Raw genomic sequence first — 18,716 nt, 5'->3', positions numbered from 1 at the left:
TCCCCTGGACATCCTTGGGACGTTCCCTGTTTGCTAGATACAGTTGAAGTCTGAAGTTTACATACACCTTAGCCAAATACATTTAAACTCAGTTTTTCACAATTCCTGACATTTAATCCGAGTAAAAATTCCCTTGCTTAGGTCAGTTAGGATTACCACTTTATTTTAAGAATGTGAAATGTCAGAATAATAGTAGAGAGAATGATTTATTTCAGCTTTTATTTCTTTCATCACATTCCCAGTGGGTCAGAAGTTTACATACACTCAATTAGTATTTGGTAGCATTGCCTTTAAATTGTTTAACTTGGGTCAAACGTTTCGGGTAGGCTTCCACAAGCTTCCCACACTAGGTTGGGTGAATTTTTGCCCATTCCTCCTGACAGAGCTGGTGTAACTGAGTCAGGATTGTAGGCCTCCTTGCACGGACATGCTTTTTCAGTTCTGCCCACAATTATTCTATAGGATTGAGGTCAGGGCTTTGTGATGGCCACTCCAATACCTTGACTTTGTTGTCCTTAAGCCATTTTGCCACAACTTTGGAAGTATGCTTGGAGTCATTGTCCATTTGGAAGACTCATTTGCGACCAAGCTTTATCGTCCTGACTGATGTCTTGAGATCTTGCTTAAATATATCCACATAATGTTCCTTCCTCATGATGCCATCTATTTTGTGAAGTGCACCAGTTCCTCCTGCAGCAAAGCACCCCCACAACATGATGCTGCCACCCCCATGCTTCATGGTTGGGATGGTGTTCTTCGGCTTGCAAGCGTCCCCCTTTTTCCTCCTAACATAACGGTGGTCATTATGGCCAAGCAGTTCTATTTTTGTTTCATCAAACCAGAGGACATTTCTCCAAAAAGTATGATCTTTGTCCCCATGTGCAGTTGCAAACCGTAGTCTGGCTATTTATGGCGGTTTTGGAGCAGTGGCTTCTTCCTTGCTGAGTGGCCTTTCAGGTTATGTCGATATAGGACTCATTTTACTGTGGATATAGATATATTTGTACCTGTTTCCTCCAGCATCTTTACAAGGTCCTTTGCTGTTGTCCTGGGATTGATTTGCACTTTTCGCACCAAAGTACGTTCATCTCTAGGATACGGAACGCGTCTTCACCCTGAGCAGTATGACGGCTACGTGGTCCCATGGTGTTTATACTTGCGTACTTTTGTTTGTACAGATGATGGTACTTTCAGGCGTTTGGAAATTGCTCCCAAAAATGAACCAGACTTCTTGAGGTCTACAATTTTTTTTTCTTCTGAGTTGTTGGCTGATTTCTTTTGATTTTCCCATGATGTCAAGCAAAGAGGCAGTAAGTTTGAAGGTAGGCCTTGAAATACATCCACAGGTACACCTCCAATTGACTCAAATTATAAACTTATGACCCACTGGAATTGTGATACAGTGAATTGTAAGTGAAATAATCTGTCTGTAAACAATTGTTGGAACAATTACTTGTATCATGCACAAAATTGATGTCCTAACCGACTTGCCAAAACTATTGTTTGTTAACAAGAAAGTTGTGGAGTGGTTGATAAACAAGTTTTAATGACTCCAACCTAAGTGTATGTAAACTTCCGACTTCAACTGTATTAAGATATCTTGTTTTGTTTTTCATGCTGAAAGGTCTCTTTTATACAAAGCATCACTCTATTTCTTCACACATCGCTTAGCTTGATAGAATTAAGTTCATTTCATTCATAGAGTTACAGTGGGTGGAGGATAATGTCATTTTCACCCGGCCTTAGATTGAGGGATATTGCATTATGAGAGAGAATCGTCCTCACTTTCTTAGCTTTTAATTAAGTATGCAGATTCCATAGAGTTTTTATTCGAAGTCAATCAAGATTTAATTGATTATTTTTATTAGTTTATGAAAAAAATGTATTTTCAAAGGGAAGAGCGTGTGCATTATTCATTGGTGAGACCAGAATAATGTATGACTGAGAGAAGGGAACTTACTGGTGTTCTTGACTTCGATACATGATTTGTGCACTTTTCATTGTGACTCGTCTTACTACTGGAAAGATACAGCAGGTAGGAAGTGTATCGCTGCTGACCCCAGGCCAGCCCCAACCTCCAAACATTGAGCTCTAACCCCTGTATGACCTGTGTCTGGTGTTTTATAGCCTTGACCTCTAACCCCTGGTCTTTGTCTGTGTTCTCCAGGTGATCCAGCGCAGGGAAGATGGCTCGGTCAACTTCTTCAGAGGATGGGACTCCTACCGTGAGGGATTTGGCAAGATCACTGGAGAACACTGGCTAGGTAAGTGTGTGTGTCTGATTTGTGAGTGAATGATCAAGAAGTACCTTGGCACAGTTCTTGGTTCCAGGACCATTGCAGAGTTTGGGATAGTGGTTTGAGTGCTGGTCAAATACAAAAGTAGTGTGGTTGGTCGGGGTGGATGGGTGGGTGTATTATGCGAACGACTAGCAACCTAAATGTTGCGAATTCGAATCTCATCATGGACAACTTTAGCATTTTAGCTAATTAGCAACTTTCACTACTTTTCACTACTTTTACTACTTTTTAGCTACTTTGCAACTACTTAGCATGTGAGCTAACACTTCCACTAACCCTAACCTTAAACATTTTAGCTAACCCTTTCTCCAACCCTAACCTTAAACCTTTAACCTAACTCCTAAACTTAACCTTAACCCTAACCCCTAACCTTAACACCTAGCCTAGCTAGTGTTAGCCAGCTGACTAACCTTAGCAACCGAGCCACATAGCTAAAATTTCTTACATATTGTACGTTTTGCAAATTCATAACATATTGTAGTTTTGCAAATTCGTAACATATAATATGAAATGTAATTCATAACATATCATACAAAATGGGTGATGGACACTCACAAATTAATATATGCCATACAAAATGTAACATATCATACTAAATAGCGCATTGCGGATTTACATAAGGAATAATACGAAATGTTCTGAGACCAGGTTGTAAATGTGGAGAGGAAATCGGTTTTGAGGGAGCATCTCGATTACTCATCTAACTACATTTAACCACAAATACAGCAGGTCATTGGGAGAGCACCACAGAGTACTCTTCCTCTTCCTCATTCAGAGGGGTAGTTGACTGCTTAGCCACAATCACCCCTCGGGCCAAACATGAACTATAAAAGGGTGTACAGGCTGGACAGTGCTTTACTAGCTGCTTCTCTTTCTCTTTCTTTCTCCTTCTCTCTCCCTCTCTCTCTCAATCTCTTTCACTCCCTCCCACTCTCTCTATCACTCTCAGTCACTCTCTCTCTCTCAATTCAATTCAATTTTAGGGCTTTAGCGTTGCCAAAGCAAGTGAACTAAAAAATAAAGAAAAGTCAAATAAACAATAAATAAACAGTAAACATTACACTCACAAAAGTTCCAAAATAATAAAGACATTTCAAATGTCATATTATGTGCAAATAGTTAAAGTACAAAAGGGAAAATAAATAAACAAAAATATGGGTTGTATTTACAATAGTGTTTGTTCTTCACTGGTTTCCCTTTTCTTGTGGCCCAGGTCAGACATATTGCTGCTGTGATGTAACACTGTGGTATTTCACTCAGTAGATATGGGAGTTTATGAAAATTGGGTTTGATTTCAAATTCTTTGTGGATCTGTGTAATCTGATGGAAATATGTGTCTCTAATATGGCCATATATTTGGCAGGAGGTTAGGAAGTGCAGCTCAGTTTCCACCTAATTTTGTGGGCAGTGTGCACATAGCCTGTCTTCTCTTGAGAGCCAGGTCTGCCAACGGCGGCCTTTCTCAAAAGCAAGGCTATGGTCACTGAGTCTGTACATAGTCAAAACTTTGCTTAAGTTTGGGCCAGTCACAGTGGTCAGGTATTCTGCCGCTGTGTACTCTCTGTTTAGGGCCAAATAGCATTCTAGTTTGCTCTGTTTTTTGTTAATTCTTTCCAATGTGTCAAGTAATTATTATTTGGTTGGGTCTAGTTGTGTTGCTGTCCTGGGGCTCTGTGGCGTCTGTTTGTGTTTGTGTTTGTGAACAAAGCCCCAGGACCAGCTTGCTTCGAGGAATCTTCTCCAGGTTCATCTCTCTGTAGGTGATGGCTTTGTTATGGAAGGTTTGGTAATCACTTCCTTTTTGGTGGTTGTAGAATTTAACAGCTCTTTTCTGAATCTTAATAATTAGCGGGTATCGGCCTAATTCTGCTCTGCATGCATTATTTGGTGTTTTACGTTGTACACAGAAGATATTTTTGCAGAATTCTGTATGTAGAGTCTCAATTTGGTGTTTGTCACATTTAGTGAATTCTTGGTTTGTGAGCGGACCCAGACCTCACAACTATAAAGGGCAATGGGTTCTATAACTGATTCAAGTATTTTTAGCCAGATCCGAATTGTTATGTCGAATTTTATGTTCCTTTTGACGGCATAGAAGGCCCTTCTTGCCTTGTTTCTCAGATCATCCACAGCTTTGTGGAAGTTACCTGTGGCACTGATGTTTAGGCTGAGGTATGTATAGTTTTTTGTGTGCTCTAGGGCAACGGTGTCTAGATGGAATTTATATTCGTGGTCCTGGCAACTGGACCTTTTTTTAGAACACCATTGTCTTTGTCTTACTGAGATTTATATATCAATGAATTAGCGAGGGCACTAGAACAGTCTGCAGCACCCGGCCTCACCCTACTAGAATCTGAAGTCAAATGTCTACTGTTTGCTAATGATCTGGTGCTTCTGTGCAGAAGATCTAGGTGCTGCTGTTGCTTGGGGACAGAAGCACCAGATTTATTATTTCTACTATTGACTGTTATAATTTTTTGTTGTTATTTTTATCTGTATTATAATTTACTAACATTATATATTATGGTTCGTCATTATTTGATTACAATGTATATTGTATAGGTTAGGAAGTTTCCTAATCAACTTGAATTTGAATTTGAGAGAGAGAGAGAGAGACAGGAGCAGTAGAAGAGAAAGCAGAGACAGAAAGAGAGAGAGAGCGAGAGAGAGTGAGAAAGAGAAAGAGAAAATAAAAGAGAGAGGGACAGAGAGAGGGAGACGGCCAGTGGAAGAGAAAAAAGAGACAGAGACAGGGGCAGTGGAAGAGAAATAGAGAGATGGACAGAGAGAAAGAGCAAGAGAGAGAGAGAGAGAGAGAGAGAGTGGGAGAGGGGATGGAAAAGAAAGCAGGGAGAGAAACTTCAATGAAAAATGTTGAGTTAAGTGAGAAAAAGTGCAAGTTGCCTGTGTGTCTTCAACTCCTACAGTATTTAATATACCTGTAAACTAAAACTAGCATCTTTTAAAAAGAGGCACTGCCAGCCTACAGACCACTAGTAGACTACCACATCAGCCCTATCACATTAAAGACAGGTAAAGAGAAGGACAGGACCAGCAGGAGAAGGGAGGGCCTGCTGGCTATAAGAGGTTATCAATGTTTCCTCGACCCCGCTGTGCCCAGAGTGCTCTCTCTATCTCTCTCTCCCTCCCCCATCCCTCCATCTTCCTGGCCCGCTCTTCTTGTGGTTTTTGGAGAGCTCTTCAATCTCAGGGTTCTGACAAAGAGAGACAGGCCTGCCATTGCAAATCGCTCATATTTGAATAATCGGCACCACCTATCACACACACACACGCGCATGCACACACACACACACACACACACACACACACATCCTGTAATCACATGTACTTACACCACTCAGGGGGTCTAACGGCTCAATTATGGTGCTCCAAATTTCCCCCACTCATCACATGGCGAGTGGCATGTAAAGCCATAAACACAGCAATCTGCGCCGTGGTTATATTTTTAGTTGCAGCGAGGGACAACCAGGGAGAGGGGGAAAAGAAAGTGATTGGGGCGAAAACACTGCTATTCTTCCTGTGTTCCCTCTGCAGTCATTAGTTTATTTTTAACGAGGCGCATTATAAGATGGGTTGACCTTGGGCAGGCAGAGGCAGAGACATCACAGGCAAAGTGGATACAAGAACAACGGTCTTACCAGTACACGTGCAAACTACAGTACACACTACTACTACTGGGCAATTCCACAGTAACAAAACATGTCTTTTTGATCAAAATTAGTTTTTGACAGAAACTTTCATGTGCCTTAACCTGTCTGGGCTAGGGGGCAGTATTTTCACGGCCAGATGAAAAATGTACCCAATTTAAACAGGTTACTACTCTGACCCAGAAACTAGAATATGCATATTTGGATATAAAACATTTGGATATAAAACACTCTGAAGTTTCTAAAACTGTTTGAATGGTGTCTGTGAGTATAACAGAACGCATATGGCAGGCAAAAACCTGACATAGATCCAAGCAGGAATTGAAAAGTCTGAGAATTGTAGTTCTTTTGATTCTCTATCGAAGCTACAGTGTCTGTGGGGTGACGTTGCACTTTTTAAGGCTTCCATTGGCTGTCTAAAGCCTTCAGAAAGTGCTTTGAGCATTTTCCTGTCACTGGGCAGATAATAGGAGCTCAGTTTCTGAGTGGTCTGCCTGGCAACAAAGGGATTGGATATGCTCGGTCCCGCGAGCGCGCCCCTCCTTCTTCTTGAATGAATATGCTATTGTCCGGTTGGAATATTATCGCAACTTTACGTTAAAAATACCATAAAGATTGATTTTAAACAGCATTTGACATGCTTCTAAGTATGGTAATGGAACATTTTGACTTTTCGTCTCTCGTTCCGCGCTCACGCGTTATGCCTTTGGATAAGTGATCTGTACGCACGAACAAAACGGAGGTATTTGTACATAAATATGGATTATTTCGAACAAAAACAACATTTCTTGTGGAAGTAGCAGTGCTGGGAGTGCATTCTGACGAAGATCAGCAAAGGTAAGAGAATATTTCTAATACTAATTCTGAGTTTAGGTTGCCTCGAACTTGGCGGGTGTCTGAATAGCTCGCCGTGATGGCTGAGCTATGTACTCAGAATATTGAAAAATGTGCTTTCTCCGTAAAGCTATTTTAAAATCTGACACAGCGGTTGCATCCAGGGGTAGTCTATCTATAATTCTTTAAATAATTGTTATATATTTTGTCAACGTTTATGATGAGTATTTTTGTAAATTGATGTGCACATTCACCGGAGTTTTGGTGGGAATACATTTTCTGAACATCACGCGCCAACGTAAAATGCTGTTTTTGGATATAAATATGATCTTTATCGAACCAAACATGCATGTATTGTGTAACATAATGTCCTAGGAGTGTCATCTGATGAAGATCGTCAAAGGTTAGTGCTTCATTTAGCTGTGTTTGGGTTTTATTGACACATGTCCTTGCTTGGAAAATGGCTGTGTGATTATTTTTGTCTATGTACTCTCCTAACATAATCTAATGTTTTGCTTTCGCTGTAAAGGCTTTTTGAAATCGGACAATGTGGTTAGATTAACGAGAAGTTTATCTTTAAAATGGTGTAAAATAGTTGTATGTTTGAGAATGCTGAATTATGAGAATTTGTTGTTTTTGAATTTGCCGCCCTGATATTTCACTGGCTGTGTCCCGCAGGTGCATCCCACATAGCCGCCAGCATCCCACCTAGCCCATAGAAGTTAATAACGAGCGTATGCCAACTGTAAATACAAATACAATTGTTAAATTACGAGCCTAATTGGTTTATCCACGGAAAAAACAGGAACCTTCCCACTAGCCATGATTGGCTGAGATAATGGATGGGCTGGACAAGCCGAGAGATGAGTTCAGATTGGTCTGCCATGTAGCACGCTTCTGTCTATAACATGAGCTGGTTGGTATGTGAAGATAATCCTTTATAACGCTGCTTTTTTAAAATATATCACTTAGTAGAACTGCAAAAGTGTTGCTCTCCACTTTCTAGAGGACCGAGTTTTGAAATCAGTGGAATGCCCTGTGGAATTAGAGTATGATAGCTAAGGAGATGGATACAATTCTGGCATTTGCTTACAAATATAGGAAGGGATAAAAGGCTAGACATGGAAAATGAAACTATAACTAACTTATAATTAACTGGCATCCTCACCATTACATCAGTACTACAACTACCATATTCATTACTGCTACTACTACTACTACTACTACTACTACTACTACTACTACTACTACTACTACTACCACCACAATCATTAAACTGCTATCATTGCCATCACCCCTACTACCCATACCACTAATATTTGGAACAATAATCAGAATAATAGTAATAACAATAATAGTAATAACAATAACACTAATAATAACTAAGTTACTGTTTACTATGCAGATGTTATTATTCAGTGTCCCTCAGGCTATGGCAGGCAAATACATATTTGGCTGCAAGACGAGCCATTGCTCCTTTTCCCATTAGTATTTTTTGTTTTTCCTCTGGGTTTAATAAGTTAACATTTTGAATAACTGTAGTACTTGCTGTGAATATTTCTCACAGTAAAGGAGAAACTGCATCTCTGTTTCTACCTCCCCGGTTGTGCAGTGACCACATACACGCTCCTCTTTGGGTAGCCATGTCTTTTTATGTGTACTGGTTTCTATTGTCAATTGGTGGTCACTCAGCCTGTACTTGGTAAGGATCTGTCTCTGCTTCGTATCTCTGACAGAGTAGAGATAATCAGCCAATTCATATTCTCTGTTTAGAGCCAGACAACAATTTAGTCGTCTTTGGAATTTTGTTTCATTTTTCCTGTGTTGTAAATATAAGTCCTTTGATTGGTTTATGATTTTGTTTATTATAATTCTTTCTTTTGAAGCAGTGCTGGTGTCAGCTTGGTTGGTTAGGTCCAACACCAGCTGACTGAGGGGGCTCATTTCTGGGCTCAGCTCTTGGGTTTAAAGTGCTTTAAATTGGAGGCTTGAATTTGGACTTGAATTTAGGTGTAGCCAAAATTTTAATGGTCTTTTTTGTAGCGGCCTAATTCTGCCCTACATGCATTAGTCTGTGTATTTTCCAACAAAATTCTGCCTGTAGGGCTTCAATTGGATGTCTGTCCCACATTTTAAAGTCCAGTTTATTGAGTGGCCGCCCAAACCTCACTTCCGTAAAAAGCTATTGGTAGGACTACGCTGTCAAATATGGCATACAATGCTCTGCAGGCTTTTTCTTTGAGTGCATTCACTGCCATATTGAAGTTTCCCAATGCAGATATGGTCAGACCAAGGTATGAGTAATTAAAAAAAATATATATACTTACTACCAGGGCCCAAGTATGGCAAAATACCTCTAGAATGTTAAGGTTCTGTTGAAGACCCCCTTTGGTTGGTGATAGAATAACCAAATCATCAGCATATAGCAGGTATTTTACCTTTGTGTCAAATAGTGTGAGTCCTGGGGCTACAGAATGTTCCAACATGTCTGCAAATGTATTGATATAAATGTTGAAAAGGTTTAGACTTGTCTCAGACCTCGACTTTGCGAAAATAAGTATGTTCTTTGGTTTTTTTATTATTATTGAAAACATTTTTCTTGTGTACATACATTTTATTAAGTCATACATTTTACCACCTAGCCCACTTTGGAGAATTTGAAGAATAGACATTCATGCCAAATAGAATCGAATTCTTATTTAAAGTCAATAAAGCAAGTAAAGATTTTGCCCTCTTTTTTTTGGTGGACGTGTTCATTAATTGGTGTATGTATGTGGTCAGTATTTTTTTTAAATTTAACTAGACAAGTCAGTTAAGAACACATTCTTATTTACAATGTCAGCCTACTGGGGAACAGTAGGTTAACCACCCTGTTCAGGGGCAGAACAACAGATTTCTACCTTGTCAGCTCGGGGATTCGATCCAGCAACCTTTCAGTTACTGGCCCAACGCTCTAATCACTAGGCTACCTGCCGCCCCAAAAGTAGTGCAATGGTTAGGGAGAAAGCCAATTTGACATTTACTTATTACTGTTTTTGTTGTTGAAGAAAGGATTGGATTCTTGAATTCTTAATGCTACAGAAAACCATTCCCAAGTTGCTGTTTACACACATTCCCTGAAGCTATGTTGCTCTTGGTGACCTCCGACTGTTTCATCCTAACATCCATGGTGCCGACGTGGACAACAATATCCCTATACTCTCTACACTCGCCAGTTTTAGCCTTAGCCAGCACCATCTTCAGATCAGCCTTAACGTCAGTACCCCTGCCCCCTGGTAAACAATGTATGATCGCTGGATGATTCTTTTTAAGTCTAATATTGCGGGTAATGGGGTCGCCAATGACGAGAGTTTTCAATTTGTCAGAGCTAATAGTGGGAGGCTTCGGTGGCTCAAACCCCGTAACGGGTGGAGGAGAGACCAGAGAACGCTCGGCCTCTGACTCCAACTCGTTGCTTAATGGGGAGAACTGGTTGAAAGTTTCTGTCGGCTGAATGAGCGACACCGGTTGAGGATTCCTGCAGCATTTCTTTCCATAAGCCATGAGAAAGTTGTCTGGCTGCGGGGACCATGCGAGGGGATTTATACTATTATCTGTAGTTACTGGTGGCACATACGCTGTTTCATCCTTTCCTACACATAAATTGCTCTTGCCTAACTATTGCATCTGAAGCTGAGCTTCACCAAAAGGCGATAGTTTTCCTGCATATTATGAGTACAGTGACTGCAATTAGATGGCATAGTGTTAATGTTACTACTTAGCTTCGGCTGGTGGAGGTCCTGTAGAACCATAGCCAAATAAAGTGTCCGGGATGAAAAAGTTGAATGGAAAAGTAAATAACAAAAAAAGAACCAAGACGTTGGTAAATGTGTTAAATGAAGATTGATTCAACGGTTATAAAAAAGTAGAAACTGTCAAGTTTGTCAGGTAGCCAAGTAGCAACAAACAGCACAGAGACAAGTGACGCGCTCAAATGGAAGTGACGAGCACTCGAGCAATCCAAGGAGGGGTGTCCAAATATGTGATGGTTACCGCTCTCATCAGTGTAGTCAGGCTCAGAACCTGTTCTCGCATTGAAATCTCCACAAAGAAGCGCTTTACCCTGAATGATTTCTGTATGGAGATTGTCAAAAAACAGATCATTATAATATGATGAATCTGAAGGAGGAGCATAAGCTGCACATAGCATACGTCATTGTCACTATAGATTGTACCTTTGTTCAGTTTTAGCCAAATGTGGTTAGTACCTTTTTTCATTTCATTCAGTGCTAAATCCTGCTTATGCCAAATGTCCCGGCCCCGTTTAACATTTTTATGTTTGATTGATGGTGGTAAACTTTCCCTATAGCCTGAGGGACACTGAGTATGAATGTCTCCACGACTCCATGTTTCCAGTAGGATTATGATGTCCTGTCCCTTGATGTAGAAATTACGGATTTGTTGTTTTAGAACCAAAATGCGAAGACTATAGGCCCTGGATATTCCAAGAACTGTTAGTTATTGATCTCATGTATAATAAGTGAGTGGGAGTATGAGTGAGTGAGTGATTGAGAGAGTGTGAGTGAGTGATTGAGAGAGTGTGAGTGAGTGAGTGAGTGAGTGAGTGAGTGAGTGAGTGTGTGAGTGTGAGTGTGTGTGTGCATGTGAGTGAGTGAGTGTGTTTGTGTGTGTGAATTAAAGGGTCTGTCTCATTCAGTAGTCTGCATATTAGATGCAGTAGTTGGCGCACCTCTCCAATGTCTGATAGTTCTGAGGTTACCTCAGCATATGTAGGTTGATGATCTGAATGATACATTGTGTGGACTGCATCATGTGGTCCACTTCTCTGAAGGACAGTGTTCTGCCTGACCCTAGATTAGTGGTCAGTGCTGTGCTGTGATGGGCCAGGTCAAGTAGTGCTGTGCTGTGATGGGCCGGGTCTAGGAGAGCTGTGTTGTGATTGGCTGGGTCTAGTAGAGTTGTGTTGTGATGGGCCTGGTCTAGTAGAGCTGTGTTGTGATGGGCTGGGTCTAGTAGAGCTGTGTTGTGATGGGCCGGGTCTAGTAGAGCTGTGTTTTGATGGGCCGGGTCTAGTAGAGCTGTGTTGTGATGGGCTGGGTCTAGTAGAGCTGTGTTGTGATGGGTCGGGTCTCGTAGAGCGGTGTTGTGATGGGCCAGGTCTAATAGAGCTGTGTTGTGATGGGCCTGGTCTAGTAGAGCTGTTGTGATGGGCCTGGTCTAGTAGAGCTGTGTTGTGATGGGCCTGGTCTAGTAGAGCTGTGTTGTGATGGGCTGGGTCTAGTAGAGCTGTGTTGTGATGGGCCTGGTCTAGTAGAGCTGTGTTGTGATGGGCTGGGTCTAGTAGAGCTGTGTTGTGATGGGCCTGGTCTAGTAGAGCTGTGTTGTGATGGGCCTGGTCTAGTAGAGCTGTGTTGTGATGGGCCTGGTCTTGTAGAGCTGTGTTGTGATGGGCTGGGTCTAGTAGAGCTGTGTTGTGATGGGCCGGGCCTGGTCGTGCTGTCCGTAGGCTGGTCTGGTCTGGTAAATATGTGCTGTGGTGGGCCCGGTCTTGTAAAGCCTTGTCTGGTTTTTCTCTTCTGGGGATGGTGGGGGTAGTGTTGTTTCAGAAAGTGGAACGGGGGGCCTCTGCTACTGGGGTGATGGGTGTGTGGGTCCCTATCAAGTGTTGCATCCTTTAGGTCCTTAGAAAAGATTCTGACACTGTCCTGATCAAGGTGTACATTATCGTATACGTGTTCACGTGTCAGAGTGGGATGATGAGCCGTTCTCACGTTGAGCAGTGAGGCACAGTCCACAGTGATCTATTTTGTCAGTCAACTGTCCTGGGAAGTCTTTTCTTGGTAGAAGGGTTGTTGGGAACATAGCCTGTTTCTGCTCTGCCACACTTCTCAGATATATTTTCACCTTTGGCAGAAAGGTTGTTTGTGCCAGTGTGGATGATGATGTTGTCAGAGATGTCAATCCTGGTCTGACTGGGTAGCTGTATTACACTGTCAGTTGTAGGACACCAGAACTTATACACCTGGTGTCTAGGGAATCATCTTTCCTGGACCAAGAACTTTCCATTTGAATCGATAAGGATTGCAGTGTTCTGGAAGCTGGTGTTCTGACCTGGGCTGGAGCAGACTGGGAGGCTGGTAGGCTGACCTGGGCTGGAGCAGACTGGTAGGCTGGTGCAGTGTCATCAGGCTGTGTGGTGGAGGCCATGCTGGTTATGCTGGTCTCAGGTTCTGCCTGTGTTGTACCAATCTGGTGGACATGTTCTCTAGATGCAGAGGACGTAATGACTAGCTTCTGGTTGAGGGTGTAAATGTACCTCTCTCTTTGCTCTAGCTCTTTTCTTGTTGTGCTCAGATGGTCTCTGAGGTCATCATTTGTCTGACTCAGTTTGTCCATTCTGCTTTCTAATTTAGCAATAGATGCTCTGCTCTCCTCCCTGAACTGTTTCATCTCTTCTTTTAGTTTCTGGACAGTGTCATCATCTTGAAGCTTGTTCTCTCTGAGTTCTATGACCTCTGCTTTAACTAGAGAGAGGGTGTTGTGGAAATGTTGCATAGCAGGTGTTCTTGGTGTTTTTGGCATGTTCTTGGCTCTGTCTGCTGCAGGTGAGGTAGGTAGAAGGACTCTATGGGCTTCTTGCTGGGTCACAGCAAGAAGCCCATGAGCTTTTTCAGAAATACTGATCTGACAGCCTTGGCTGATGCCTCTCTTTTTGGAGAAAGGGGAATGGTTGCAAATAACCCTTTTCCATATGTGCCCTCATTTGGTATTAAATATAAAATGTGCTCTTGTTTTGCAACTGGTAAGAACTGCAAGCAGGCATTCATGGTTCTGTCCCATCATCAAACCTTTGAAACTTTTATAAGCTTTCTCCATCTGGATGTCTGGTGGGTAAACAATCTCCATAGCAACACTGGTGATGTTGGCTACAATGTTGCAATAGAAGCCTACCTTTTCCAAAACAGCATTGTTTCTTGTGTTATTGTCTCTAGTGCCTTGAGAGAACTGTTTAACTTTGATGTTCTTTGGTCTTTTGTACTTCTTTTGTCTTTTATATTGTGTAGTTCGCTAGCTATTTTTTTGTTAGCTAGCTAGCATATTTTAGGAGAGTCCCTAGCAACGGTTTAGCAGCTGGTAAGCAATCCAGCTAGCTAAGCTAACTGCACAAAACAGATACTTTTTCCCAAGCGTATCTTCTTAATCTGTTGCATGTTTTGTCTCCCATTCAGTCTTGCAGTTTATGTTATTTTTTCAAATGTACTTCACTATAAAAAACATGTACATTTCAATATTTGTCGGAGCAATTTTTTTTCAGCAGCTGCTGCTCAATATGAAACTCTCTCTCTCTCTCTCTGTATCTGCTTTATTTTCTACCGCCCCATCTCTCTCTCTCTCTCTTTTTCTCTCTCTGTCCCTTATCTCTCTCTCTCTCTCTCTCATTTTCAATTTAAGGGGCTTTATTGGCATGGGAAACATGTTTAAAATGCCAATGCAAGTGAAATAGATAATAATCAAAAGTTAAATGAACAATAAAAAAATGTACAGTAAACATTACACTCACATAAGTTCCAAAAGAATAAAGACATTTAAAATGCCATATTATGTCTATATACAGTGTTGCAACGGTGTGCAAATGGGAAAATATATTGCCCTATTCTTGTGGCAACAGGTCACACATCTTGCTGCTGTGAATGCACACGATGGTATTTCACCCAATAGATATGGGAGTTTATCAAAATTTGATTTGTTTTCGAATTCTTTGTGGGTCTGTGTAATCTGAGGGAAATGGGTGTCTCTAATATGGTCATACATTTGGCAGGAGATTAGGAAGTGCATCTCAGTTTCCACCTCAGTTTCCACCTCAGGTCTCAGGAGTTCCCACATATGCTGAGCACTTATTGGCTGCTTTTCCTTTACTCTGCGGTCCAACTCATATTAAACCATCTCAATTGTGTTGAGGTCGGGTGATTGTGGAGGCCAGATCATCTAATGCAGCACTCCGTCACTCTCCTTCTTGGTCAAATAGCCCTTACACAGCCTGTAGGTGTGTTGGGTCATTGTCCTGTTGAAAAACAAACGATAGTCCCACTAAACGCAAACCAGATGGGATTGCGTATCACTGCAGAATGCTGTGGTAGCCATGCTGGTTAAGGGTGCCTTGAATTCTAAATAAATCACCTATAGTGTCACCAGCAAAGCACCCCCACCATCACACCTCCTCCTCCATGCTTCATGGTGGGAACTACACATGCAGAGATCATCCATTCACCTACTCTGCGTCTCAAAAAAACATGGCGGTTGGAAACAAAAATCTCAAATTTGGACTCATCAGACCAAATTACAGATTTCCACCGGTCTAATGTCCATTGCTCATGTTTCTTGGCCCAAGCAAGTCTTTTCTTCTTATTGGTGTCCTTTAGTATTGGTTTCTTGGCAGCAATTCGACCACGAAGGCCTGATTCACGCAGTCTCTGAACAGTTGATGTTGAGATGTGTTTGTTACTTGAACTCTGTGAAGCATTTATTTGGGCTGCAATCTGAGGCTGGTAACTCTAATGAACTTGTCCTCTGCAGCAAAGGCAACTCTGGGTCTTCCTTTCCTGTGGCAGTGCTCACGAGAACCAGTTTCATCAAAGCGCTTGATGGTTTTTGCAACTGCACTTGAAGAAACTTTCAAAGATCTTGAAATTTTCCAGTTTGACTGACCTTCAAGTCTTTTTGCTTATTTGAGCTGTTCTTGCCATAGTATGGACTTGGTCTTTTACCAAATAGGGCTATCTTTTTTATACCACCCCTATCTTGTCACAACACAACTGACTGGCTCAAACGCATTAAGGAAAGAAATTCCACAAATTCACTTTTAACAAGGCACACCTGTTAATTGAAATGCATTCCTCCGACTGTAAGGCACTACAGAGGGTAGTGCGTACAGCCCAGTACATCACTGGGGCCAAGCTTCCTGCCATCCAGGACCTCTATATCAGGTGGTGTCAGAGGAAGGCCCTAAAAATTGTCAAAGACTCCAGCCACCCCAGTCATAGACTGTTCTCTCTGCTACCGCATGGCAAGTGGTACCGGAAAGTCATGTCTAGGTCCAAGAGGCTTCTAAACAGTTTCTACCCCCAAGCCATAAGACTCCTTAACATCTTGTCAAATGGCTACCCAGACTATTTGCATTGCTCCCCCCCACCCCCCTCTTTCAACCACTGCTACTCCCTGTTGTCATCTATACATAGTCACTTTAATAACTCTACCTACATGTACTGTGCATACTACCTCAACTAACCGGTGTACCCACACATTGACTCTGTATCGGTAGCCCCCTGTACATTGTCTCGCTATTGTTATTTTACTGCTGCTCTTTCCTTATTCTTGTCATAACTTTTTTGAAACTGCATTGTTGGTTAGGGGCTCGTAAGTAAGCATTTCACTGTAAGGTCTACACCTGTTGTATTCGGCGCATGTGACTAATAAAATGTGTTTTGATTTGATTTGATCAAATTAATTTTATATTTCGCCCAGCCCTAACCCAAGTTTATAATGGATTGCTCCGAGTGTTCATCAGAGAGAGAAATTGTATTTTTATTGTTCAATCAAGACTCTCCCAGCTCATTCAAATGCACCGAATACACTCAAATGAAATCTTACACTCACACATAACACACACACATCCTTCATTGCATGCTCCTACCACACTGCGAGGCATACTGTATCTGTATTCTGCTCACGCAGCAGAGATCTAGAGAGGGCTGCATCTGTCCAAAGAGAGCAGAAAAATAAAAGAACACTGAATCCTGGGAGGCTATTGTACTCTTTCTGTTTTTGTCCTTTTTTTGGTCACGCATACTCGTTTTACATGGCTGGAGCAGGAGGGGGTCGGTCGGGGCCTTCCTACACAATCAGCAATCAACCAGAACTCTTCACTCAGTACTCTTCAGTAGTCTCCCCCTCTTCCCCTCCTCTCATCTTCATTCAGCCTCCTAATCCTCTGCCCCCTGGCCCATGCTAGGTCCCCACCCTATTCAGCCCTGTGTCATCACAAAGCACCTCTGAAGACTCTCAGCATCTGCCAGTCTCCCTGTCCCCCACCTCGCTCCTCTCAACCCTCCTCATCTCTCTCCTTGCCCCCCCTCACTCATCTCACCCCTCCCCTCTCTCTCCCAGTCCCCCCCTCGCTCCTCTCACCCCTCCCCTCTCTCTCCCAGTCCTCCCCTCGCTCCTCTCACCCCTCCTCATCTCTCTCCCTAGCCTCCACCTAGCCCCTGACCCCTCTAACCTGCATCCACCTGAACCTCAGTGTCATCACAAAGCACCTCAACCCAGGCAGCAGCAGCTCAGCTGTAGAAGAAGATGAATTATGCCCCAATCATGTCTGGCATCATCTGCCCTCAGGTCATGTCTGTTTCTTACAGCAGTGGGGTTAGAGGTCAGAGGCATGCACCAATTACAGTGAGAGGAGGGAGGGAAGGAGGAAGAGAGGACAGAACAGGGTCTCGATGGTGCTGAAAGAGTTTTATTCTCCTGGTGTTTAATGGAGAGATAGATAGAATGATAGGTGATATCTCTGTGGCTCATTAGCAGGGAAGGAATGCGGGGAGTCATCAGTAGCTCTGCATGTCAATGTCAACCCTCCAACCCCTCCACCATGCAGGAGAGGGGGAGGGAGGGAAGAAAGGATAGAGGGAGAGATGGAGTGAAGGGGGAGAGGGGAGAGAGAAGGAGAGGCGGGGGAATGAGAGAGAAATGGAGGGTGAGAGTGAGAAGGAGAGGGTGATTGAGGGACAAAGTTGGATGGGAAGAGAGAGAGTGAGAGATGGAGAAAAATTGGGAAAAGCACAATGTGAGGGAAGGGGAATAGAGAGAGAGAGAGGAAGGGAGGCAGGGCAATAGGAGGGAGGTGGCAAAAGATGAGGAAAGACATTGTGGGAGAGGTGGATAGGGAGAAGTGTGTTCATAGATGGAAGCAGACATTATTCAGAAAGCACAAAGCCAGGAAGGGAGGGAGAGAGGGTGACGTACAGAGAGTTAAGAGATGCACCCTGTCTATACATGTGTAGATGGAAGAATGTGAAGATTATTTGAGGATTTCTTACTTGTGTGCTTACGTACACACACACACACACACACACACACACACACACACACATGCACACTGTTCATGCAGACATTAACTCATTCACACACACACATATACACACACACACACACACACACACAGTGCTGCCCTTTTAACTGTGGTAGTGTGATTATATGGACTCTGTACCTAGCTAGTAGGAAGGTCACAGCTTGGAGGGGTCCAGGGGAAACACTCTGCATAAAACTCTCTTTAACTGTCTTTGTTTCTGCTGTTACCATGAAGAAATACCGTCATTTCTGGACTATTAAGCGCACCTGAATATAAGCCGCACCCACTGAATTAAAAAATCTATATTATTTTGAACATAAATAATCCGCACATGTCTATAAGCCGCAGGTGCCTACCGGTACATTGAAACAAATGAACTTTACACAGGCTTTTACGAAACCCGGCTTGTAACAAAAATAAATAGGCTTTAACGAAACACCGCTTGTAACAAAAATAAATAGGCTTTAACGAAACACAGCTTGTAACAAAAAATAAAACATTTGCAGTAAGCTTTAGTTGTCTTTTTGCACTGAGTCAATTCCTCACGCTGCTGTTTCCAACGTCTTATCATCGACTCATTAAGACCAAGCTCCCGTGCAGCAGCTCTATTTCCTTTTCCAACAGCCAGATCAATCGCCTTCAACTTGAAAGCTGCATCATATGCATTTCTCTGTGTCTTTGCCATGATGAGGGTGACAAAATGACTACCATAATCAGAATGATGGGAAGTTTGAGAGCGCTCGATTTAATCTAAACAGTAAACAAAAAAGTTGTTTGACCTTAACCCGT

General features: G+C 42.4%; 1 protein-coding gene across 2 annotated transcripts in view; it reads left to right on the top strand.

Annotated features, from left to right (window-relative positions):
* Positions 1 to 18,716, top strand: part of LOC115159794 (fibrinogen C domain-containing protein 1) — a 240,664-nt gene that overhangs the window by 160,967 nt on the left and 60,981 nt on the right. For both annotated transcript variants that reach the window (XM_029709852.1, XM_029709851.1), the window contains one exon: positions 2,168 to 2,264. In XM_029709852.1, coding sequence (XP_029565712.1) covers positions 2,168 to 2,264 — 97 coding nt within the window. The remainder of the gene's footprint in view (positions 1 to 2,167; positions 2,265 to 18,716) is intronic.

Source organism: Salmo trutta, chromosome 23 (assembly GCF_901001165.1).
Source record: "Salmo trutta chromosome 23, fSalTru1.1, whole genome shotgun sequence".
Classification (NCBI taxonomy): domain Eukaryota; kingdom Metazoa; phylum Chordata; class Actinopteri; order Salmoniformes; family Salmonidae; genus Salmo; species Salmo trutta.
This window is presented reverse-complemented; position numbering and strand designations above follow the sequence as displayed.